The following is a 23,724-nucleotide window of genomic DNA, read 5'->3' on the forward strand; positions in this document are numbered from 1 at the left end:
GTAAGAAGACTATGAAATGTGAACAAGGAAATAACACAGAGGACTAACTAACCAGAACAAAGAACATCAAAACCACACAGATACTAATTTACTAATTTCAAACGAAGTCTAGATAATAATGTTAAAACCAAACGACATCATAATCATCAACAAGCAAAAGAGTCATCATGACTTTTTAAAAAAAAAAACAAGAAACAAACTAACAAGTCCAAAAGGGACGATCCGTTCTTTGAGCTCAGAGCATGCAATCAGTTCTTGCAGGAAGCCTCCTGAAGAAATTGAGAGGAACTGAGGGCAGCCTGTACCTAAACCTCGGATGTCTCAGAACATAGATCCCAACCAGAAGCGCCACAACCTGGAACGGCGTCACATACAGAACAACAGCAGCGATCAAACAGAACAATACAAACAGCGCAGTTGCACGCGGATCACGCCAGCTCAGCAAAGACTGAAGCCTCTCTCCTTGAGTTGCGAGATCACCAACCACCGTCTGAATCCTCCCAGCGATACTCCTCAGCCTGTCATACCTCATCCTGACGATATCAGAGGGTCTTGAAGTAGGGAAAGTATCAAACTCCTCATCCAGCTCGTCCGGGTGAGCCGAGTCAGCGTGTGAGAGACGCGTGTCCATGTGGGGAGGATGCCTCGGTCTCCAACGGTAGTACCAGATACCAATAAGGAAGAGGTAAAGAAAGATGGTTGGCAAGATCAGCTCAGGGTAGACAACAAGGATGATGAACAAGAGATGGATCAAGACCGTTGTGATCGGATTCTTCCAGTTACAGATCTGTTCAAACCACTTCCCCACCGCTATCAACCCGCTCAAAACACCCATGATCCTGAAAAAATTCGCTTTGCTTCTCCTCATGCTCCACATGTGAGAGCCAACGTCAAGCATGTACTCAACCACTTCCTTCCTCAGCGGCGGCTCAGCTCTCGTAAGCCTCATGGACACAATCTGCGTCGCTTGATGCCTCAAGTTATCAAGCTGGCTCACCGTCAAAGGATGTATGTAATGCATCTTAGGCAAGAGAGGCACCGAGTACATGTACATCATGTTGAGCAACGAGGAGCAAGTGAACCTCACAGCTAAATGAATCTCTCCCATCTTCTTGACTCCGTTTGGATGCAGCACAAGAAGCGGGTACGAATGCGTGTAGACACGATCCGTCTCCAGAGTAGAGAGACGGATCCTCACCTTGCCGATTCTTGAATCTTTCCCGTTCTTCTCACCACCACCTCCAACATGGAGATGACAGTTATCAAAGACCCCAACGGTGACCACAGTACACGGATCAAACACCTCCCAAGTGTACTGCTCGTTCCACCTCGGCGTAAAGCTGTCAATGATCGTCCTAGTTCGGATCCACTTCTGCCCATACTTTGCCACACAGTACGCATCCGTCGTCCCACGACCGTCTTTAGCCTTCATAGGCATCAGACCAGTCGCGTTAAGTATCCCCACCTCCAATACACCGATGCTCGGCTTCCACAGCTGCTTAGCCGTCGGTCTAAGATCGCTGCTGTAATGCGTAGACTCATCAAGAACATGGTAACCACCTTCTAAACATATCCTCATGTGAATCCTGCTAGCGAACTTGATCTCCTTCTTCTCCCCGTCCACCATAACATGCTTCTCTAAGTTAAACCACCTGCTGTTAACCGGTCTGTGATCAAACCTCCTGTCCAAATGCTGCAGCCCGATCGCGCATCTCCCTAAAACCTCGTCTTTGTTCGGAGCAACTCTATCTTCAACACTCAGTATCAACGGCTCCTCGAAAGGCTCAGCCGCTACGAACATCAGATCCTCATTCCACATGGGATTAATAGTCCTGCTCTGCGACACTCTAGTCCTCTGCGCCTGCCCCCCAACTATAGCCTTCACGTAAACCTCAGGGTACCTCCCTTTATCACTCGGTATCAGATCTTGAGCCTCTATCACATTCACCCTCAAGTACCATAGCTTAGGAGAGAGATAAACCTTTGAGCGGATGTTAGCAAGCGCGTCGGTTCCACTAACGGTCGCTGCGTCTGAATGCCAAGCCTCAGGGAAAGCTTCATCAGCTTGAGTACCGAACCAAACCGCAAGCATAAGCTCTCCTCTGACTTTCTCTCCTTTGGTCCCCTCAAGTCTATACCATTGAGGAGCTAAAGGACTGTCGGGAGGAACTCTCTTAGGCACCTCGTTCAAATCAAACAGGACGCGACCGATCAGATCGTCCTTCACGAGGTCCTTGTCCTTCACGGTGGCTTCGAGGAACGAGGCTTGGATCCTGTCTTTGGAGAAGGCGAAGACTTGGTTCCACTCCGGGTTTGACTTCTTCTCGAAGTGACGCGTGGTGCCTTTGTAGTTGCCTAGCTTGACCTCCACGTAAGGGTCGCAGCTGCCGGTTAGGTCTTTTCCTGGGAGCTCCTTGGCCTTGACGACGCGGACGTAGAGGTACTGCATTTGCTCGACGAGGTCGTAGGTGCTGGTGAGTTTGTCTCCGGTGAGTTTGCCGCCGCCGAGGTGGGGTCTTGTCTCCTTTAGGGAGAAGTCTTCGGGAGGTGGTCTCTGCATCATGATTTTGCTTGAGGAGAGACACTACTAACTGCACAAAGTTTTGGAAGGATTAGTAAACATTCATATTCACTAAGGTGAAAATAGTAACAAAGATTTGGTGGTTGGCACTGGTGGTTGGTACTTACAGAGATTATTGTTACTTGCTTCAACTTCAAAACACACACTTAGATCTGAAACAAACAAAAAAAAAGACCATTATATGAGAGTTAAAGAATTTAAAAAAAAAAGCTAAAGTGAGAAAAAAATGCAGAGAAATAAATAAATAAATAAAAGATACTCGAATATGGCATCGCATTTTTCTAGATCATAAACGACCTTGTTAGTATCTCCGAGGCAGAATCTAACGGTACAAAAATCGTAAATCAACAACCCTAAAACCCTTTTTCACAGATTTTGAAAATCTCAAATCTATTTTCTTTCAATTTTTTTTTAAAAGTCGATTCAAATTAGAGATACCAAAAACAGAAAACGACAAAGAGGAAGAAAGGTGAGAGACGCATGGGAGTTGGAGAAAGCAAAGCCGAACATATCTCAATCTCTACAATGCAAAATCCATAGTGATAAAAGTTTAGATCTGACAATACACACCTTAGATCTTTCAGAAAATGAACAGTGAAAAGCAGTTCATGGGATGGGAAGAAGAGTCCGAGCGCAGGGGAGAAGATCTCCGTCCTTAATGAGTAAGGAGAGTCATGTCTTCTCTCTTCTTATTAGTTCGTCCTCGTTTAAATCAAACCCCTACCCTAATAAATAGAAGGAAAAGTGAGGAGATAAGACTAGTAAAAGCAGAGGGTATGCATTACTGGGAAAAGAAAATTTCTAGAGAGAGAGATAAAACATTGAAGAGGAGGGGAGAGAGAGAGAGCGTTTTATTGGTCTCTTCTTCTTGTTCTGTTGTCTTCTTCTTTCCTTTGCTTTTTCTACAGTTTCTACTTAATACTCTCTTTTTTTTTACTCGGTTCGGTTAGGATCTGATGACTATACAAAAAAAAGAAGAAGAGAAGAATACAGTAGAGAGAGATACACACATGGCACTAAAAATATATGGGTGGGTCCATGGAAAATCACGCAAGACATACCTCTCCGTCCCGTTTTGAATCACACACTGTCACTGACACACGTGTGAAGACAACGGTTCTGTCTGCGTAATAAAATAGTCACTTTTTAAAATAACACTTCAATCGTTGTATTTTTTTTTCTGAACGGAATCTTTATTGTAAAATACTCCCTAAAATTTTTTGGATTTTATTTTTGTTTCACAAAGATAGATTTTCTATATTTTTAAGGTATTTTGTATACTTTTGAAGATCATTAATTGTGAATATTTGAATTGATTAAATTTTATTGGTAGATAGTTATTGGAACTTGTATAAAAAAATAAAATATTAAATTAAATTGCAAATATTTATTATAGTCTTAATAAACGTGAAAACTCTAGAAAATCTTACTTTCAGCAACGGAGGGAGTAGTACTTTTGGTGTACATTGTAACAAATGTGTTGTTGTATAATGCAAATTTATTTGATTTAAGTTGTTACAAAAGACAGCTTTTTAAAAAAAAAGTGGTAGAAGAAGAAGCACAAGTCCTTGGATTCTTCGATGTTTCTGCATTCTATACAATAAACAATAATTGCTCAAAAAAAAAATACAATAAACAATTAGAAAAATACAATAAACAATAAAAAAAAGCTGTACTTCGCTTTGGCTGCCCCCAACTCTGTTCACCTTATAGCTTATGGCGTTAAGTGAATTAGAGCACCTCCATTGGTAAACTTGTAGATTCACGATTTCCAAAGCTATTATATTAGTTTTTTATTTTTTTTTCGTTTGATTTTTCTAAAAAAAAATAATAATAATAATAAACCGACCAATTGCGGGCCTCCATATATCAGTGGAATCCGCAAATAGTGTTGATACCGTTTCATCCCGCTGAACTCTCGTGAAACAGGTTCACCAACTGCACATTAATATATTGATTTTTTTTGGGATATGTGTGAACTTTTGTTAATATCTCCCAATGGAGATGCTCTTAGATCATTGCTTAATACATTCATCTCCGTTTTCTTTTGGGAAATCGGCCAAAAAAACACTGAATTTTTCATGAATTGCCAAAAGAAACCTGGACATATGGACTGGTCAAACAAAACACAAACTTTTCATTAACTTTAGAATTAATTAACAATGTTTTCGTTGACTTGCCAATTTAGCACACCGTCGGCAAATTAAACAGAAAAAATGACATCGTTAAATGTTAGTGTTAAGTGAAACGACGTCGTTTTGAAATGAGATGAAACGACGTCATTTTACATGATTTGAAAATAAAATTTAGTCGACCACTGGGTTCAAACCCAGGTTATTTGGAGCAAATAACAAGGTACCTTACCACTGGACTAGTGGCTCAATCAATGAAGTTACTAACACATTTAATTATATTTGGTATTGATTGAATATAAAAAATTATCTAAAAACTTAAAAAGATTTTTAAAATTTCAAAAAACTGAAAAATTAATTCCAAAAAAGAACATTTTCATTTTCCAGATTATAAAAAAAATTGAAAAAAAAATCGAAAAAAATTCCAAAAAGTGATAAAAAATTTCAAATCTGAAAATATATAATCAGAAACTATAAAAAAATAAATAATAATAATAATAAATTATTTTTATATATAATTATATAAAAAAATTAATAATAATAATAATAATAAATTATTTTTATAGTTTCTGATTATATGTTTTCAGATTTGAAAATTTTTATCACTTTTTTTTGAATTTTGTTTTCGAATTATTTTATTTTTTCAATTTTTCTTTTAATAATTTAAAAAATGAAAATTTTCTTTTTGGGCATTTAAAAAAAAAAAAAAATTTATTTTTTTATAGATTCGGATTATTTTCAGATTCGAATTTATTTTTATAATTTCTTTTTGCTATTTTCGATTTTTTTATTTATTTTCAAAATTTTTAATCCTAAAATGATTTTTTTTTTTTGAATTTGCTTTTAAAAATGAAAATTTTGGAAGATTTTTGATTTTTAAAGGAAAAATAAAATTTTATTTTTAATTTCAGTTTCAAAACTAATTTAAAAAAAAAAAATCTTTGTTTTTCAAATTTTTGGAATTTTAATGACCTTTTAAATTTTTAGAGAATTTTTTATATTCGAAATCAATACTAAATAAAACTAAACGTGTTTGTTTTTACATAGAATGAGCCACTAGCCTAATGGTAAAGTATCTTGCTATTTGATCCAAACAATCTGAGTTCGAACCTCGGTGTCTACCAATTTTTATTTTCAAATCGTGTAAAATGAAACGATGTCGTTTCACATAACGCCAACAGTTAACACTGTCTTAACTCTCGTTTAACGGTGTGCTAATTTGGTCAGTCAATCGTAAATTTCTTAATAATCTAAATAAGTCGATAAAAGTTCAGGGTTTTATTGGCTAGACAAGTGTACAGATTTCTTTTGACAATTCTTGAAAAATTCAGTGTCTTTTTGGCCGATTTCCCGTTTTCTTTTAGTAGAAGTTTATGTTTTATCAACGGTAAATGACTAGTACTTTAGCACAAGATATCAATGAAAAAAACGTTTACGCCAATGTCATTATTAGCAACGGCTAATCCTAAATATAAGGAAAGATTTGAATCCGGCCTGAACTCTTCTCAATTTCCAAAAAAAGAAAATGTTTTGATGAAAACGGTATTATAGTAAGCCTTTAGAGAAATATACAAACATATACAGTAGAACATCTATAAATTAATAATGTTGAGACTTTAAAATTTTATTAATTTATAGAGATATTAATTTATAAAAAATTCTTTTTTAGATGTTTTCTATTTTTCTATTTTTGTTTATAAAGTAAGAAAATATTTGATTTTACCATATATACATTACTTAAATTTTAGAAATTTGACTTTCATATTGTTTTATTATCTTATTTGGTGTATATTTTTATGTTTGATAGAATTTTTATGTGATCTTCGATATAATTTTACTAAATATTATCAAATATATTGAAATATTAAAAATAGATATATTTTCATTGTAAATATAAAACTAACAATATAATATTTAGTTTGTATTTATATAAAATATATATATATTGATAGATTATTAATTTATGATTTTAACAAAACTATATATTTACATGGAAGTTTTAAAAATATTATTATTTGATTATTTTATTGATTTGTCTTATAATTCACACTGCCCCAAATTAGAACCGACAAAATTTATTAATTTATGGAAATTATTTATTTATCGAATATTAATTTATAGAGGTTATTATGGAAAGAGGATCAATGTATTACAAGTTGCATCGTCACTTCTTCACCATACAATAAAAAAACGGTTGCAACATTATACTCGTGAAGGAAAACAGTCACAAATCAAATCTTTTTCTTGTCTACTTGTTTTTTCCCGCAGTTTACCATAAGTGACTGGAATCATAACTCCAATATATATATATATATATATATATGCGTTTGTGTAGGACATGTGCTTGTTTTTTGTTAATGATTTTCCTTTATGGTCGGTATTATCTTACAAAAAGAAACATCATGATGCCTTTAGGTGAACACGAGAAGAAGAAGAAAAAACAGGTGTAATTCAAGTTGCATTAGGTTAGTCTAAAATATAAAAACATTCGGATTTCTAGTACATGATGATAGTTATGGATCTTGATTAGTTCTTGGTAATATCCCTGTAGACAATCAAAATGACAAAGATATCTTCGGTCGTCACATGCATTATATAACCCGGCCCCTACAGATGGATCTATAAGTTTAGACACATACGAGAACCCTTCTAGTTAGGTATTGTACGTGATCGGGTATAGCTGGAAAAGGGAAAATCATCACACTCTTTCGGAGTTGTTGTTGTTATCAATATACGATCTTTTTCTAACAGCTACATTGCACTAAAAGGTAAGTAGTTTAGAAAACCAAGCTATATGAATCCAGATTGGTGCGTATACGGACAATACATCTATGTCTATGTCTATTTCCTAATTTTCATAATTCCATTTTCCGCTATATCTATCTATTATATGTTATTACCTTATGAAACAAACGGTTATGCACAGATTGTAGATAGTTGTTATAATTTATGTAGCTTAAGTTTTGTAACTATTGTTCGTCCTTGATATTATGTTCTTTTTTTGTTTACTGTTTTCTTTGCTATGTTACTCATCTTGATCGATACGTTTCTTGGGTGCCTAATACGTGGTGCCTTTATTTGTGATGAGGCAGTCTTTTACTCTATTATTTTCGTTCTATCTTTATGATGTGTGCGATACTCTATTATTTTCGTTCTATCTTTATGACGGATAAGTGAATGCTTCTTCTCCAAGTATTCTGATATAATTTAATCAAAAGTATATGTGGTACTAATTTGGTTACACGATAAAGTATGTAAAGGTCAAAAAGGAAAGAACATGGTATTTGACGCATGCAGATGCCACGTGTCGCTCATGCTTCGCTCAAATTTGTTAGAAGGCAAGCACATCAACGTGTCAAAACTTCCGTAACGAATTGGCAAAACATTGCTCTATCGTAACGACTATGAAGAGAGTCATGGAGCCATTATAATTGGAGTGCAACCAAGTCGAACGTTCGTTGCAATTGAAACGGGTACCGTTCGTGGCCTCGACGACTATGCCTTTATAATACAATAGTTAACTATCTCGATTCTCGAGTACTCCGTGATAAGTTGATAACTCAGTCCAGCTGATTAAATATGGTTAACTCAGTACTCCCAAAGTTGATTGTGGTAATTTCCCCAAAGAAGTCTTTTAAACATTTTTTTTTCTTAATTAAACAAGAGGGAAAAACCACAGATTACAAATTTACAATGGCAGTCATATACAGGACTGGTCATATATGTTTCCTTTGTGATCTGGTCTTTGAAAACCTCTGATTTTTATCATCTTTACAATATAACCTGGTTATCAACACAATTTTAGTAAACTGGTTTTAACTTCTAACAACGAGAAGATACAATATAACCTGGTTATCAACACAATTTTAGTAAACTATACGTTTATGAATAATGATTATCACCTTTACTTTTTTGACAACTTTAATCACCTAACTTAACTTCGTACAATTATGAATGGCCTAAGAGCATCTCCAACCCATTGCTATATTCACCTCCAAATGCTATAATAGAGTAAAAAGTGCTCCAATCTATTGCTATATCTACCTCTATAATAGAGGAATGCTATTTTCACCTCTATAAATAGAAGAAAAAATAGCATTCCTCTATTATAGAGGTATACTTTTTTTATTTCAAAACAGTCCTTTAATTTTTAAACTTTTATAATTATATCAAAAACAATTATTTTTATAAGAAAATACAGTTTTTATAAACATAAAATGATACTTTTGATTTATCTTTGTTTAAACAAAGTTAAAAATGTATGAAAATCTTATAAAAGTAAAATTGAATAGGGTTGATTTGCAACTTTTAAAAATAAAAAATACTTGTTGTAAAATAAAAATAGAATCTTTTGAGAATATTCCTTTTTAGAGGTAAAAATAGAGAAATACATTGGAGAAAAACACATCTCTATTTTAGAGATCCTCTATTTTAGAGATAGAAATAGATAAATACATTGGAGATGGTCTAACAAAGAAACTAAAATTAAATGCGAAATGCAATATTGTTACCATCTCTCGTCTGACGTGTCACAACTCGGATCAAAGGCTAATCTACTCGCAAATCCAACGATCAGGAAAACAAGGCGTAGAATAACACCATACACGCGCACATACCGTAACAGTCTCTCTTTCTTCTTCCCCATTCAATTGAATGCCATCATTCATCACCCAAAGAAAAGATCTGCAACTAACTCCACGACCAAATCATGACCGACGAACAAAACCTCATCGACCAATCACAACCGCCTCCACCACCCGACCCGAATCCGACTCCAACAATCCACCCGAGACGCGTCTCTTTCGAGCACGGGCTCCTCCCGATCCAGAAACTAGTCTTCCCCGACCCGATCCAAACCCTAGCTCCAATCAAGCAGAAGCTAACCGACTCCGCCGCCGCGGCATCGAACAACCGCGTCGGATCGGCCGCGATCGCCGACGCTCTCCAGATCTCCGGCGACCACGCGCGTCTCGTCCTCGAGACTCTCGCCTCGGTGCTCCACTCCGAGGGCGATCCTCTGGTTAGGGCTAAACCGGAGGAGGTCGATAACGTGGGAGCTGATTTGAGGGATCTGGTTTTGTTCCTGTACGTTCAGTCGTATAAGAAGCTGACGCCGAGGACGCATAAGGACTCTGCGGCGGTGGCTGATGTATGGCCGTCGACGTCTGCTTTTGATGGGTACTTGTCTGCGTTGTCGCCAATTCAGGCGAGTCTTATTCAATTTATCTCAGCGAGGATCATTTTGTTTCCATTTTTGCATTTAATGCAAATATAGTTTTGCAATGCAAGTTATATATCATTGTGTTATGTGGTTTCAGTTCTATTTATTTTTCGCTGTACATTATTTTTGTTGGTCCTTCCACGTGGTTTTATTTGGTGATAATGCGATATGTGTTCTTGTATTGTGTCTTTTAGAATACATTCATCTAGTCTTAATCTTGTTAGTGTTTCAACAGTCTTTGAACTTCGATATGCTATTTTTTTTGTCCATCACATTGTCTAATGTGTTGGTTATATTTTCTTTTTTAATCATTCTGCAGCTTGTTCGCAGCAATAGCCGTCGGTTTATGCCATCGCAAGCTGATGATGAAGCTCATCAGTTGTCATATCTGCAAAAACATTTAGGAAACATCATTTCTCTGCTTGCAGAGCCAGTGGAAGGGGAAGGAGAAGAGTCATTGGTATGTGCTAGTCTTTCTATATTTTTGTCAGAGAAGTGTGACTGTTTCTACCGAGCATGAAATTTATATTTACGTTGGGATAAGAACTTTTGATGGATTGAGAGGGAACACAAGTCTCAAGCTGAATTTGAATTTTATGATTGTTCAAAATATTAGTTTTCTTACTTGTTTAACATCCTTCAGGTTATCTCTATGGAGGCTTTTGAGCACCTGGGTTTTCTTGTTCAGTTTGGTGATAAGGGGTCTGATGTATCTCCACTGAGCCAAGCTACTCCATTTTTTGCAAATTCTGATCCGGATATGCCCGCTGTTCCAGTCCCTGCTTCCCAAGCTCTTGACTGGCTTCTGCAAAACATTGCTTCCGCATTAGAAAGCATTACTGAGAGAATTTCTGGGAAAGAAAATGGGCCTTCTAATACCTCTGACCAAGATGATGCCATGTCAGATGCTTGTGCTGCTCCGAACAAGGTTGCACCTAGTGGTAGAGGCCCGTGTTTAATTGAAGGAGTCTCCAAGACTTCACTTGTTAAGCAGTCCTCTGATCTTAGGGGTAGATCTGTGAAGGTTCGTTCGCTATGAACAGATGACTCACGTTTTAATGTAGCTGGATTATTCCCTTCTCCAAAGGTCTAGTGTCATATAGTCTCTATGTGCACTCATATCAGCTACATGTTCTGTGTATTCTGCAGGTTGTCAATTGCCATGATTCTGTTATATATCTTTTAGCGCCATTGAGATACGCAACTGTGTATGGATGTTCTGATACGACTATAGTCCTGGGAGCTGTTGGCAAGGTATGGACACAATAGTTGTTAAACGCAGCATGTAAGGTTATAATATCTACGACTTTACTAAAAGATGCAGCAAATTTATTTTCTGATTTCTTTTTTGCAGGCATTAAGAGTTGAGCACTGTGAGAGGGTTCATGTGATTGCAGCTTCTAAACGAGTGTGCATCGCCAATTGCCGCGAATGTGTATTCTTCTTAGGAGTCAATCAGCGACCACTAATTATTGGTGATAACCACAAACTGCAGGTGAATCCTCTCTCTTTAAGATCGAGGGTTGATTTACAAGTTTTATATCATGCCTCACAGTGCGTACAATTATGATATATATAGCTAAATCAGTGAAGAGGATAGACTTTTTAGTAGCTTAGTTTGGTTGATATGTTCTTACGACATGTGAACCGAGTTAAATGAAAACATCTTCGAGGTTGTATCCATCGGCATTAATTTACAGTGTTGATGATTATATTGATTAAGAAATGCCTCTTTTAGTACTCATAACACAAACACTGTCTGATATCTAGTGGTTATAGTAATTAACAGGCTTTTAAAAAATCTGTTTGCTTTTTTTCCAGGTCGCTCCATATAATACATATTACTCTCATTTGGAGGAGCATATGAGTGAGGTAGGGCTTGAGGCAACTATCAACAAATGGGACAAACCATTGACACTGGGAGCAGTAGATCCACATGACTCACTGTCGCATCCTGCCGGTGTTGCTGATACACAAGCTGAATCAGCTGCCTGTGTAGATCCTGACCAGTTCATAAACTTTTTGGTACACTTTATTCTTGTTGGTCTACTTTTTTGACCCTGATAACTGGTTTCATCTACTCACATGTTTTACCTGTGGTATCAATGGTGAAGATCCCAAACTGGTTTAGTTGCGAGGAGATTGGCTCGACGAAAGACAACCCATTTCCATTGCCAGATGCTTACATGGCAGCTCAGCAGAGAAACGTATGTAAAAACGTTTGTTTTTTAGTAAGAAATGAAGCGCTTGTTCGCATCTCCTTAACTCCTCTGCTTTTGATTCCACCAGATGAAGAACTTGGATGAAACAAGACGATCGTTAAGAGAAACGCCTCTGGAAGAAAACCGGAAAAAGGAGCTATCAAGCGCACTCCATGTGTATTTCAAAGACTGGCTCTATGGTAATCAATCTCTACTCAAAGTTTATCTGCACCATGTATTCGTAAATTTTGACTCTTCTCTATTGTTGCTGGTGTGAATATGACAGCAAGTGGGAATATAAGACAACTTTACTGCCTACAAGGTGACTAACAAGTGAACAACAAAACCAAGTGGAAGATGTCTCGTTCCTGTAGAGCTCTATCGATCATTTTGGCAAATTGCTAGGGAAGAAACCAAACAAAAAAAGAAGAAGAAAGAAGAGAAACCAGCCTGATTTGTAGTTATCTGCACAGAACACTCCTTTTAGATTATCATTTTTCTTTTCTTTCTGCTTTGGTCATGTTTATTTAATCTTTGTTCCTTTTTGACATTTTCAATCCCTCGTTTTTGTCCTCTCTTTCTCAAAATCTTTGAGACAGAGCATGATGGCTTTCTTTGAATTGTAATAACATATAAAGCAAACCAACTTTTTTTGATATTCTTGTCTTGGCCTTGGGCTCTGAGACACTAGTTCGAATTCCATGCAAACAAGAATTCGCAGACTAATCAATCGTACAACCAACAGGGCCATATTTTAAAATCTTCGAGTGATCAAAAACAAACTCCAGAGGAACAGTGAAGTTGACACAGAATGTTCGAATCAATATGAGTGTCTTAAGAGAAATCAAAGCGATATAAGATCAATTAAGGATGAGAACTGACCACCAGAATAAAAACTCTGAGAAAGTTGGCTTCTTTTTCTTTCGATCTGTCGATGTAAAGAGCCTCTCTCAGTGGGCTATACAAGGTAAGGAAGGAGAAGACTTGTTGGTAAAGAAAAAAGGGAGAAGACTTCTTCTTGGGCGTTTGGCTGTTTGGCTGTTTGGCTTTAGGATTAATACTATTGTCGGTTAAGCGTGGTGAACTGAACACCCGCTGAAGTAAAGAGAGTCTTTTGTTTTGTCATACACTTTCAAAGTCCCACATCGGTTACGTAGCAAATGTGGAACGCATGAGAGGTTGTATAAAAAGAAAGCCGAGCCTCACTTCCAAATCATACCTTTCTCGGCCTTTTGGCTAAGATCAAGTGTAGTATCTGTTCTTATCAGTTTAATATCTGATATGTGGGCCATCGGCCTGCTCGATATTAACTTTATTTTTTGAGGAAGAAAGCCCATTAAGATAGCTTGCTATCTGGGCTTTCACGAGTCGCCCATGCGTTGCACTACTGCACGGGCCTGGCTCAACCCACCAATTTCTCAGCCCAAATTTATGTTTAAAGTAAAAATCGAATTGTATGACCCGCGTATTTTGTTTCAAAATCAGCACAAAACGACTTTTCTGTTAAATAATTTGGCCCAAATTATTTAACATCCATAACTATTGAATTGAGTCTAAAAAAGGCCCATTAACAAGTACTCTCTTTAATTGGTTCGCCGTCGCAAGCTCGGTCGGCGGTGGTAGAGCCTAAAAACTTGTCCTTTCGCGTAACTAGATCGAAGGCTGACTCGCTGAGTGAGATCTTGGTGGGTATTGTAAACATGATCTCAACTCGCTTGACTCTAGTTGAAAGATGAGTGCGTTTGCAGGAACCTCAAAAGAAAACTGTAACCTTTATTGGCACGAGAGGAGAAGATTGGGTTACAAGCCCGTGTCAACATTGTTTCTGAGGGTGACAAGTTTAGCTCTACTGGTTGCAGGATTTGCAAGAGATATTAATGAAAACTGAGAGATGAACATTGCGGATTCCAGGTAAACTGAGTTTCAAGACTTCTTCGATCAGTGTGCTATGTATTGAGTTCGTTTAAGTATAATACTGAAAAGTTTCTAAAATTTGTGAATCAGTATGAAACGAGTAAAGCTTATCTTTACAATTTGCCCTGGCGTCAATGAGGATGATCACTAGATAAGCCACAATGCTATGTGACCTTGGTTCGAAATTGCGCAATGCGAGATGAAGGGAGGAGGCTGGCGCCTAGCGCCATGGCGCCACATTGCCAGCGCCTTGTGTACCTGCAACACAAAAGGTACTCTTCAAAACCATATCTATACATATTACGTAAACAAGAATGCTAAGCCAGAAACTATAAACACCAAATCCATAAATAAAACTCAAAGGTTCATATAGAACATCAAATGAAAATACCAGCGTTAGACATGAGCACCTATTACATATACAAACATCCAATGAGAAAAAGCTATTGAGTATATACAAGACATGACCATAAACTAACATACAAAAAGAAGCTAATGACTTAAGGAGAAGAAGCTATGATATAAACAAAACATGATTACAATTCACAACTACAATGCAGAAAAACATGGAATAAAAAGAAGCTATGAGCCATGATATACAACAGACATGCTTGTATTACAGAAAAAGCTACCGACTTTAGAAGAAGAAACTATGATTAGGTGAATTAGGGTTACACTAGTAGGGTGGGTTAGTGGGAAATCTACACGATTAGGTGAATTAGGGTTACCCTCCTCTACATGTCTATAACGTGAATCAATTACGTGAATCAATTCTTATTTTTTGGTACAGGTACAACAAAGCGGCGTTTTTACCGCTTTAGCAAAATAACAAAAGCAAGGAAAAGCGACCTAAAGCGAGGGTTTTATGTAACTCGCCTGGGGTCCCTTGGCGATGAGGTCCTCGCCTTGTGGCGCTTAGCGCCATGGCGCCAAAAACGCTCGCTTTTTTGAACCAAGTATGTGACTGGAAGCACACAAAACACCATTCATTCATGCAGAAGATTCGTGTGACGTGGCTGAACAGAAATCAAGAAATAGAAGTAAGTTAAGAGATACACACTAGATAGTTTCAATGACTTGCTAATAGCCATAGTAGCATGCTTTCATAAATAGCAGGGTGAGAAAAAGGATGTGGAACTCTGATTTTAGTAGTAAAACAATATATATATTAATGATGATAATGTTTTAATCTGCGATTATGTTGAATGTGAACAAAACCAAGATTGCATCACTTAAAACAAATGCCATTATCTGGCATCATTGTCTGGTTTTAAGTAGCATAGAACATATATAATTAAGATCTTGAGACTTGTCAAGTCTTAGTAGCAACCTTCTACAGGTAACTAAGACTCAAAGAGGCCAAGTAAAATGTTGAGTAGAAGAGTCATAAGCTCGTGAGTCGTCTGGTTCCAGGTATTGCCTCAGAACCTGCTGCTGTAGGTTGAACTCGAATCCACCCATTGTGGTGCCGTTGCTCATCAGGAACCGGAGCTCATCTGGCTCAGAGATTTGGCTCAGTCCCAAAACAGGGGACACACAAGGCGAATTGCTCTTTTTGCCTGACATGAACCCCCAGGTTTGGTTCGTGTACTGACTATGTACTGTTGAAACAGGTGGTGACTGAGCCATTGTAACCCTCAAGGAATCACTGACTGATGTCTGAAGTTGTTGCAGCTGCTGAGTTGTTTTTGGGTTTGACAGAAGAGAGAGAGCACAGCTCGACTCTCTGCTATTATTATTGTTCACCATCTCTGGGTATGTTATACTAAAGCTTGAGCTTCCCTGTGATAAAAAAGCATTCATCAGTTGATGGCTATCCCTTGCGGTTGACCACGTAGTAGGATCTCCCAAAACCCTTCCTGTCACCAATCAAGAACTTGCTTCTATAAGGCACATGGAGCTGAAAAAAGAGAGTTGAGCTATTTTGTAAAAAAAGCTGATCTAACCGTAAAGAGATGCTGTTGTTGCTTGAGGCTTTCTTCTTCTTTCGTTATGACAAGTGAGTCGTCTTCTACAACTTCTTTTCTCCAAGTCAAACTCAGAAAGCTGGTGAAACCTAAAGAGAAAAAGAAGCTTCAGTGAAAAGCAACATAATAATAATAATATCATTTTTATTTTACCTCTCCATAGACAAGAGACAATATCACATAATAACTTTTTTTTTCTGAAACAATATCACATAATAACTAGCTGTAAAGTTTTGTAATAAGACTCTTCAAAGACGTTAAGAGTCACAAAGGCAAACAAAAAAAAAAGCTCAAAAATAGTAAAAAAAAAAAAAAAAGAGAAAGTTGCAAAAGACCTGCTACATTGTTGGCAGAATCTTTGAAGAAGACCAGAGACAATGACTTTAGATGATTTTGAGTGAATGCAACAGACTTTGTGCCTTGAGTAATATCTTTTTGCATTGCTTAGATCCACTCTACAACCTTCCACTTGGCACATAGCTGTTGTAGTAGACTTACGACCCCGGTTCTTGCTTAACCGGGATCCGGATCCATCCTCCAAGTAGATCTTCTGACCAAACCTGAGTCCAGTAGTTAGTGAAGATGACTCTGTGGAGGATGAACCATCCGTCTCAGTCCGGTTCTGACCAGAACCCATTAGTAACTCCATGGTTATCTGGTTCTTGGTTCCTTCTTACTCAGGCAGAGAAAGAAATGGTTAAGCTCATTGTAAGTAGAAATAGAAAGGACTTGGAGAATAAAGGAAAGAAAATGTGGTTTTGCTTATTTTAGTAGTTGCTATCTTTCTTTTAAATGAAGAGAGAGAAGCTGACAAAAGAGGAGACAATCAAGAGTGATTGTTACTAGGCCACGACAGCTACTGGTTATAGCGTTTGCGTTGTGGTTAATGTTGGCGCGTTTTGTAATGAGAACATTTTATAAAAACACAACAGAGATTAGAATATCTTTTTCTTCTTTAAGATATACTTAAACGAGACCAGAGAACATAAAAAAAGTCCCATGTATAATCTACCAACTTATTCCATAACTAAATAAGTAATATTTTTTTTTACTTAGTTATAAAAATAGGATATAGTTTTCTTAAAACCTAGAATGTATTTTTTTTTCGAAAAAAAAACCTAGAATGTTGCCTAATGATGTTATGAACTGACCACAGACCTATAAATGGATGGTTTAATTTGCTTTTTATTGTTGCATACCTAAACATATAATATTAACTGTATTAGTATCAATACTATTAATTTTTCAACATGTCCAATTGATACGGGGTTATATCCAACAATTATTTTTTCCACAATAAAAAACCATATATTCTATAACTGACTCTAAATAAATATTTTGTAACCACTTTTTAGTTCCATAATGGTCGGAGCTTATTAAAAAAACCAAATATTTTATAACTGTTTTCTTTTAATTCCTATATTTTAGGATCCATAACTGCAATATTTATAAAAATGTACAAATAAATTATTGATATATGTCGATTTAAATATGTATAATAATTACATCATTTTTTTTTTGAAAATATATGCACATTTTGTTACGGAAAATATATGTTATTAATCAACAATAATACATTAATTAATCCAAATTAATAACCACCTTTATTCTTACTATTATGACTACTAATATTTAAAATCTAAGTTTATGCTTTATATTTACTAACCCTGACCTTTTAATAAAATAAATAATTAATATAATATTATTTACCATTGAAAAAGTTAATATAAAATAAAAATAATTAGATTTTTATTTCAATTCATGAAGTACAAATTTATTTAACTAATATATCTACAAAATTAGGATTTTGCCGATAAATAATAATTATCATGAAATTAAATAATTAAAATATAATTAAATTTATCTCAATTTTTTGGGCCAACCATTACAAAATCACGGATAAATGAAAATATGATGGATTTTTAATCGTATAGGATTTCTAAATAGAAATTTTATAATTTAATTCAAAATCTAAGCTGAATTCAATGTAGACCACTAGATTTACCACTAGTCCCGTGGATTCATATCATATATGAAAATATACTAAAACTATATAATAAATTAAATTTAGCAAAATTTGGATAAATATAATAAATTAATATTTTAATATATAGGTCCAATTTAATCAGATTCGAGGCCTAGACTTATGGGATAGATTCTATATTGGTTTTTCGAGTACGAATATTTAATTGCGTGAATAATTCAAAATGCTAATAAATACCACAATATTCTGATTTTATTTAAAACTGATTATATATTTCATCATCAAAATTATTTTTATTAAAACAATAAACCTATTATAATATTCACATATATAATGCTTTCTTTGTAACATTTAAATGTAAATAAATAGTCAGAAATATAAATTTATATTCAATAAATTTAATTTGTTTCGGCAAATAAATTTGCACTTTGAAAACGTGGATCAAAAATAATATTACTTTGTTATTTAAGAAAAATAAAAATTTATAGCTGTTAGAAATAAAGTACAATTAATATATGAAATGACTATGAAAGAAGTGTTTATAGTTATGAAAATCACAAATTCAATATAACTATCAAAATCTTTTACTGAAATTTTTAAAAAGTAATATTTACACAAATATGATTTACAAAGAATATACAAACATGAAATTAAAATTGCTAAAAAAATGTAAAACAAAAATATATCCGCCCTTTGAATGGCGGATCAAAATCTAGTTACTAATTAAAGAGCAACAGAAACAATAGTAATAGTTTATTAGTAGTATTGTACAAATATTAAAGTAGAAAGAATAGAGAGTTATGGGCAGAGAGACAGAGAGTGTTGGGACTCAACTCAACAAAGGATGGGACTCTTCGAGGGAACTAGTAGGTTATAATTGAACTCTTTCAAAATTCAGTTCTGCTTTTATTTTCTAAGATTTGTTGGTACTTTTTTCTTTTTTGCAATTTAGATTTGGTTCTTTTCACACAATATCCAATGCAATATTTTTCTTGATAACTTAAACAGAAAATATTTGAGAGTATTGGGAAGTTCGATTCATGGTCATGTAGCCATCATAATTCATAATATGTGTACTTTCATTTTTTTCATGAAATATTTGAGAAGTTCGATTCATGGTCATGTAACCCATCATAATATGTGTACTTTCATTTTTCATAGGGCTGTGTGTATAAGTTGGATTCTATTCCTTTTGTGTTTTGCTTTATGTAGTACACAATCCAGTTCTCTTCTTCTGATTTGCAAAATGGTACTTCCTCGTTGTTTAAATGATGTTTTACAAATATAAGATGTCTTTACATTTACAGTATTTGTTAATTTAGCTATTGTTAAAATTATTATATTCTGTAATTTTTATGAATGGTGGTTAGAGCACCCGCAACGCGGGATGATAGCTGAATCCTTAGCTCAAAAAGAATATTATAAAATGATGTGGGTCCTATGTTTTTTGGTTTTTGTGCCAACAAAGTGTCTTGGAGTCTTTAGCTAAGGATCAATGTTTTGGTCGGAACGTCACTGTGCGCAGGCTGCAAAGCCTCTGATTGGCCCTCTCTCTTTTTTTTTTTTTTTTTTTTTTAAAGCTAAAAAAAAAATAATAAAATAATATAAAGAATACATAGGTTATCGAGCCAACCGTGATACTCTGTTGCGGGTGCTCTTAGGCATGGGACAGATCTGGATATCTGGAAAGTCTAGGGTACCCAGATCCGGATCCGTGATTTTAATATTGGTGATTTTAATATTCGGACTCGGATCCGTGCCTTTCATATATCTGGATTTCAGATATCCATCTAAATATCACGATAGCCGCGAGTATCCGGATTTAGATCCATAAAAATTATTTAAAATTTTCTTTTTTTTTAAATATAAAAAACTAAAAAAATATTACATAAATTAAATATTTTTACAAAGTTATGAATGTATTTATGCATATAATATTATTAAAATGTAATATTATAAAACTAATTTATGTAAAAATATTAATAAATCAACTATAATTATTAATAAAAAGTTTTGGATCCGGATATCCGGACCTAAAAACCAAGACATCCGGGGATGCAACATATCCGACATTTTATTATCCGGATCCGGATCCAGACACTCTCGATATCATATTTTCGGAGCGGATCCGGGCATGATCGGATCCGAATCGGATGGATTCAGATCCAATCCGGATCTCAAATCATAAGTCCCAACTCTAAAAGTACCCGCAATGGAGTTCCTTAAGGGGAAGTCTTTAGGGAAAAAATAATTAAATAATCAATGGATTCAAACAAAACGTAAGGATTCAATCCTTAAAATTCTTAAATAAGGATTCGTTCTTAGAGAATCCTTGCACTATTTGTAGGTCTCCACGAGAAGTTACGGTCCGCGATTGGTTGATATTTTTTTCAGTTTTTCTTTTTAAATCTGAAAAAGACAAATAATAATAATTAAAAAATCAAAAAAAAAACTTTTTCTAAAGACTACAATGAGTAACACATTGCAGGTGCTGTAATGGTGGTTGAAGTATTTTTAATTTATATTTTTGATAATATTTTTATAGAACTTTTTTTTGATATGTTTCTGGACACAAGTTCTTAGAGCAATAAAGAAACTTTGAAAAGTAAACTTCTTCATAGCAACTCAGGCAAAGTGCTACTGTTCTGAAAAGTTGATAAAATCTGATTCCATGTATGAAAACTAAAACGCAACTGCATCAAAAGTCCTAACAACAAAAAGTAATATTCAAGTCAACAAAAAAACAAATCAAAAAGGCAGTCTCCAAGAATCTCTTTCTTCAAACACCATTACATTCAACAACAGCTTCCGCAGCTCGTCTTGGTTTGTTCTTCCTCCTACTCCCAACATGTCTAAACCCCATAGACAACGATGACTTCACTGAATCATCAGCGCTTGATTTCGATCCTAACACATTCTCTTCTTCTGTTACATTGCTCTCTTTAGGCTCTTCTACCGGTTTCTTCCCCTTCCTCCCATTCTCTGTCACATCTTCTTTGCTTGTTTCTGAACCGTTTGTATTATCATCATCCTTCTCCGCAATCTCTTCTCTTTCTCCTTCGGTTTCATCTTTTAACGGCTTCTGTGGCCTCCCTCTTCTCCTGTAAGCTGGAATCTTTTCTTCTTCTTCATCACCATCTTCTCTAGCAGTAGCATTTTGCCTCTTTCTTTTCCCTCTACCTCTTCTCATTACTACTAATTCAATTTCTCTACCAAACCAAAAAGCCTAAAAGCAACTAGACAAGAACCCTCCAAGTGAAAAGGTTGTTTCTGCAGTATCCTAGCTCTGAAAAAGAGACAACAACACAATGAAACCGGATTAAAATTCAAACACATACAAAAACAATTTTTTTAAAGGAAGCTAAGGTAATATGTCAAAGCAACACTTGAGTAACTAGACATTGAACAATTTGATATCTTTCAAAACCTATACTTTCCAACTAAGTAGTAACCTCAAACAAACAAGCTTAATAGTTGCATGAACAGTCTCTAAATCTCTTTAGACTTATCCAGAACAAACAAACAGAGAGAGAGAGAGACAGAGACTCACCTGTGAACCCATTTCTCAGAATGAGACAAAACCCCAATAAAACCTATAAGGGGTTACTCTTTTCTAATCTTTATTGGTACTTTCAACTGATCTAACAACTAAACCTAGCACAGAGAGCAAAACCCAGATCAGAAAGAAAGTGATGAAACCAAACAGAAGATATCTAATCAAAACCCAAAGGATAAGACTTTGAGATCTTAAGGGAACAAAGAAACAACAACTAACAATAACAAGTGTTGGTTGAAAGTGTCGTTGAAATATAGAAAAAAAAGAAGATGATTTGCTTTCAAAAGAGTTTCTCCCTTTTTGTTTTTTGTTTTTTGTTTTTTTTTCTCTGTGAAGATATAAAACGTAAGAATGACGCTTTCCTCTCACTTCCACCACTTTCACTGACTCAAATGGATCTTAAAGCCCCATTGAAGATGGATACGAACTTGTCTCACGTGCTTGGATAGGCGCGTGTTACCACATTCTACTCGTTGCTGGTTGGACAGGACTCGCAAGAGTCAGAAAGACAGCTAATAAGCCGCGTGACCGCGTCGTTCAAAGATTTGAAAAACAGATATTTTTCTAATGGGCTTAGTCCCAACTAAACTCTCGCTTCCAAAGAAGACATACATGCTACGTGTACAACTCGAAGGCCCGTTTATAAGCCCAATTATTTCTTAAAAGGTACAATACAATTGTCAGCTCAGCTGGTTTATATTTCACTCGTTTTCGATTCCAACTGATTGGATAAGAATCATAAAGACAGCTAATAAATTAGGCATCATTCTACTTGAGTTTGGGCTTAAGCCCAATTGTATCTTAAAAAAAAAGGTCCAGCTGGTTTATGGATGTTTAAATTTAAACCCCAGGTGCGGGTTCGAACGCAACTTGATGCAAACATCATAAACCCTACTGCACAATTTGAAACCCTAGTTTTACGGTTGTTTTCAGATTGTACCATTGTTTCAGAGCTTAAACAATATTTAGCTTGAGACAAAGAAGCAGAGGCTCTGAAACATTCAAAGATCAGTTTAAGTGGCATTGTTAGTTTTGTGTCTAGTAGTCTACCATACTGGAAAATCAAAATGGTTCTGAGAAATCCACCAAAAAGAAAATCTAAGGATAAGCATTCGGATTCCTCTGAGTCCAAATCCAAATCTTCCAAGAAGAGAAGAACTTGAAGGATTTTTACTTTTAAACAATGACCAAAACTCCTGAGATAATTTTTCTACTTGATAACATCTTGGTAGATTTTCTTTATTAGAAAACTTCAAAACAAATCACAGTTATTATAAAACAGTTTTTTTTTGTTTGGATTAATTTAACATTCTTTCAACAAAAGAACCTTGAGTTATACATGTTGTAATATTTACATTTATAATCAGAAATCAAGTATTGTTTGTTCTCTTTCAATTTTCTTTTTAATCTTTTGTTAACTGTATACAAGTAAAAGCTATATTTTGCGTGCACAAAAAGAAAGAAAGTAAAAGCTATTTAAAACCGGTTAAATAGCAAATGGATCGATTTTAGTATCTTCATAAAAGAGAGATCAGCCGAAGAGAGATGTCATGCCAAACCACTCCAAATCTATATATATTTAAAGTGTGTGTATGTGTTTTTGATGTTCTAGATCTAGTCAGAGAAGATGGATACAAACAATAGATGATGAAGAACATGTGAAGATGATTGAAATTTTTAAAGAGATATGATGTAATGAACTAAAGATGTTCAATGATGATGATCACTTTTATTTCGATTTCTTATGTGACTTAACAAACTCTATATCAAGTGCTTTTCTGATAACCAACTCTCTCTATCAATTTGATTCTCTCTAACCTTTTTAGCTCAAACATTTCATCTTCTTACGTTAGACACCTTTAGTAGACGAAAGCTTTATTACGTATACAACTTTGAGTGCATGGAACCTAGCTAATTAACAAAAGGTAGAAGGAAGAGAGAAATAAAACGATGGAAAGAGTAGTTGCAGAATGTTTAAAAGATAGATACCAACTCTTTTATCTTCTCTGTCATCCATGGATTCTCCACACGCCTTGCTGATGCACTTTGGACACACCTCTTTCTTAACTTTCCTTCTTTTCCACTCTCTTCTCTTTCCTACTTATTAATCACAAAAAACCAAAAATTACATTGCATTTAATTACTTAAACTCAGATTTTGAAGACTGA

General features: G+C 35.3%; 4 protein-coding genes, 1 long non-coding RNA gene and 1 other non-coding gene across 10 annotated transcripts; 3 read left to right on the top strand and 3 right to left on the bottom strand.

Annotated features, from left to right (window-relative positions):
* Positions 1-61: 61 nt before the first annotated feature.
* LOC108854573 (FT-interacting protein 3) lies at positions 62-3,544 on the bottom strand. 2 transcript variants are annotated; one of them, XM_057009329.1, is made up of 4 exons: positions 3,402-3,544; positions 3,152-3,306; positions 2,689-2,733; positions 62-2,591 (listed from the first exon to the last, which is right to left on the bottom strand). In XM_057009329.1, the coding sequence occupies exon 4, from the start codon at positions 2,561-2,563 to the stop codon at positions 236-238; it is 2,328 nt and encodes a 775-aa protein (XP_056865309.1). In that variant the 5' UTR covers positions 2,564-2,591; positions 2,689-2,733; positions 3,152-3,306; positions 3,402-3,544; the 3' UTR covers positions 62-235. The 2 variants fall into 2 exon arrangements, with proteins under 2 accessions (XP_056865309.1, XP_018483674.1); XM_018628172.2 differs by having other exon boundaries at positions 3,152-3,453.
* A 5,818-nt stretch (positions 3,545-9,362) lies between these two features.
* On the top strand, positions 9,363-12,791 carry LOC108855786 (uncharacterized). The gene is made up of 9 exons (XM_018629689.2): positions 9,363-9,919; positions 10,254-10,394; positions 10,578-10,958; positions 11,084-11,188; positions 11,289-11,429; positions 11,756-11,959; positions 12,049-12,141; positions 12,224-12,335; positions 12,422-12,791. The coding sequence occupies exons 1-9, from the start codon at positions 9,422-9,424 to the stop codon at positions 12,463-12,465; spliced, it is 1,719 nt and encodes a 572-aa protein (XP_018485191.1). The 5' UTR covers positions 9,363-9,421; the 3' UTR covers positions 12,466-12,791.
* Positions 12,792-13,350: 559 nt separating this feature from the next.
* Positions 13,351-13,546, top strand: LOC130512034 (U2 spliceosomal RNA). Its single transcript, XR_008945598.1, has one exon. It is a non-coding gene; the product is annotated as a U2 spliceosomal RNA (small nuclear RNA).
* A 359-nt stretch (positions 13,547-13,905) lies between these two features.
* On the top strand, positions 13,906-16,272 carry LOC108849496 (uncharacterized). 3 transcript variants are annotated; one of them, XR_008944153.1, is made up of 4 exons: positions 13,906-14,046; positions 14,140-14,321; positions 14,840-15,804; positions 15,888-16,272. It is a non-coding gene; the product is annotated as an uncharacterized LOC108849496 (long non-coding RNA). The 3 variants fall into 3 exon arrangements; XR_001949205.2 differs by having other exon boundaries at positions 14,840-15,089; positions 15,389-16,272; XR_001949204.2 differs by having other exon boundaries at positions 14,840-16,272.
* Positions 15,400-16,844, bottom strand: LOC108849495 (squamosa promoter-binding protein-like 15). Its single transcript, XM_018623049.2, has 3 exons — positions 16,352-16,844; positions 15,996-16,105; positions 15,400-15,908 (listed from the first exon to the last, which is right to left on the bottom strand). The coding sequence occupies exons 1-3, from the start codon at positions 16,663-16,665 to the stop codon at positions 15,400-15,402; spliced, it is 933 nt and encodes a 310-aa protein (XP_018478551.1). The 5' UTR covers positions 16,666-16,844.
* Positions 16,845-20,593: 3,749 nt separating this feature from the next.
* Positions 20,594-21,947, bottom strand: LOC108848237 (uncharacterized). Of its 2 annotated transcripts, XM_057009952.1 has the most exons (3): positions 21,776-21,947; positions 21,551-21,654; positions 20,594-21,286 (listed from the first exon to the last, which is right to left on the bottom strand). In XM_057009952.1, exon 3 carries the CDS (start codon positions 21,188-21,190, stop codon positions 20,780-20,782), a length of 411 nt encoding a protein of 136 aa, XP_056865932.1. In that variant the 5' UTR covers positions 21,191-21,286; positions 21,551-21,654; positions 21,776-21,947; the 3' UTR covers positions 20,594-20,779. The 2 variants fall into 2 exon arrangements, with proteins under 2 accessions (XP_056865932.1, XP_018477049.1); XM_018621547.2 differs by having other exon boundaries at positions 21,551-21,947.
* Positions 21,948-23,724: the final 1,777 nt, after the last annotated feature.

This window comes from Raphanus sativus, chromosome 4 (genome assembly GCF_000801105.2).
Source record: "Raphanus sativus cultivar WK10039 chromosome 4, ASM80110v3, whole genome shotgun sequence".
Taxonomy (NCBI): Eukaryota; Viridiplantae; Streptophyta; class Magnoliopsida; order Brassicales; family Brassicaceae; genus Raphanus; species Raphanus sativus.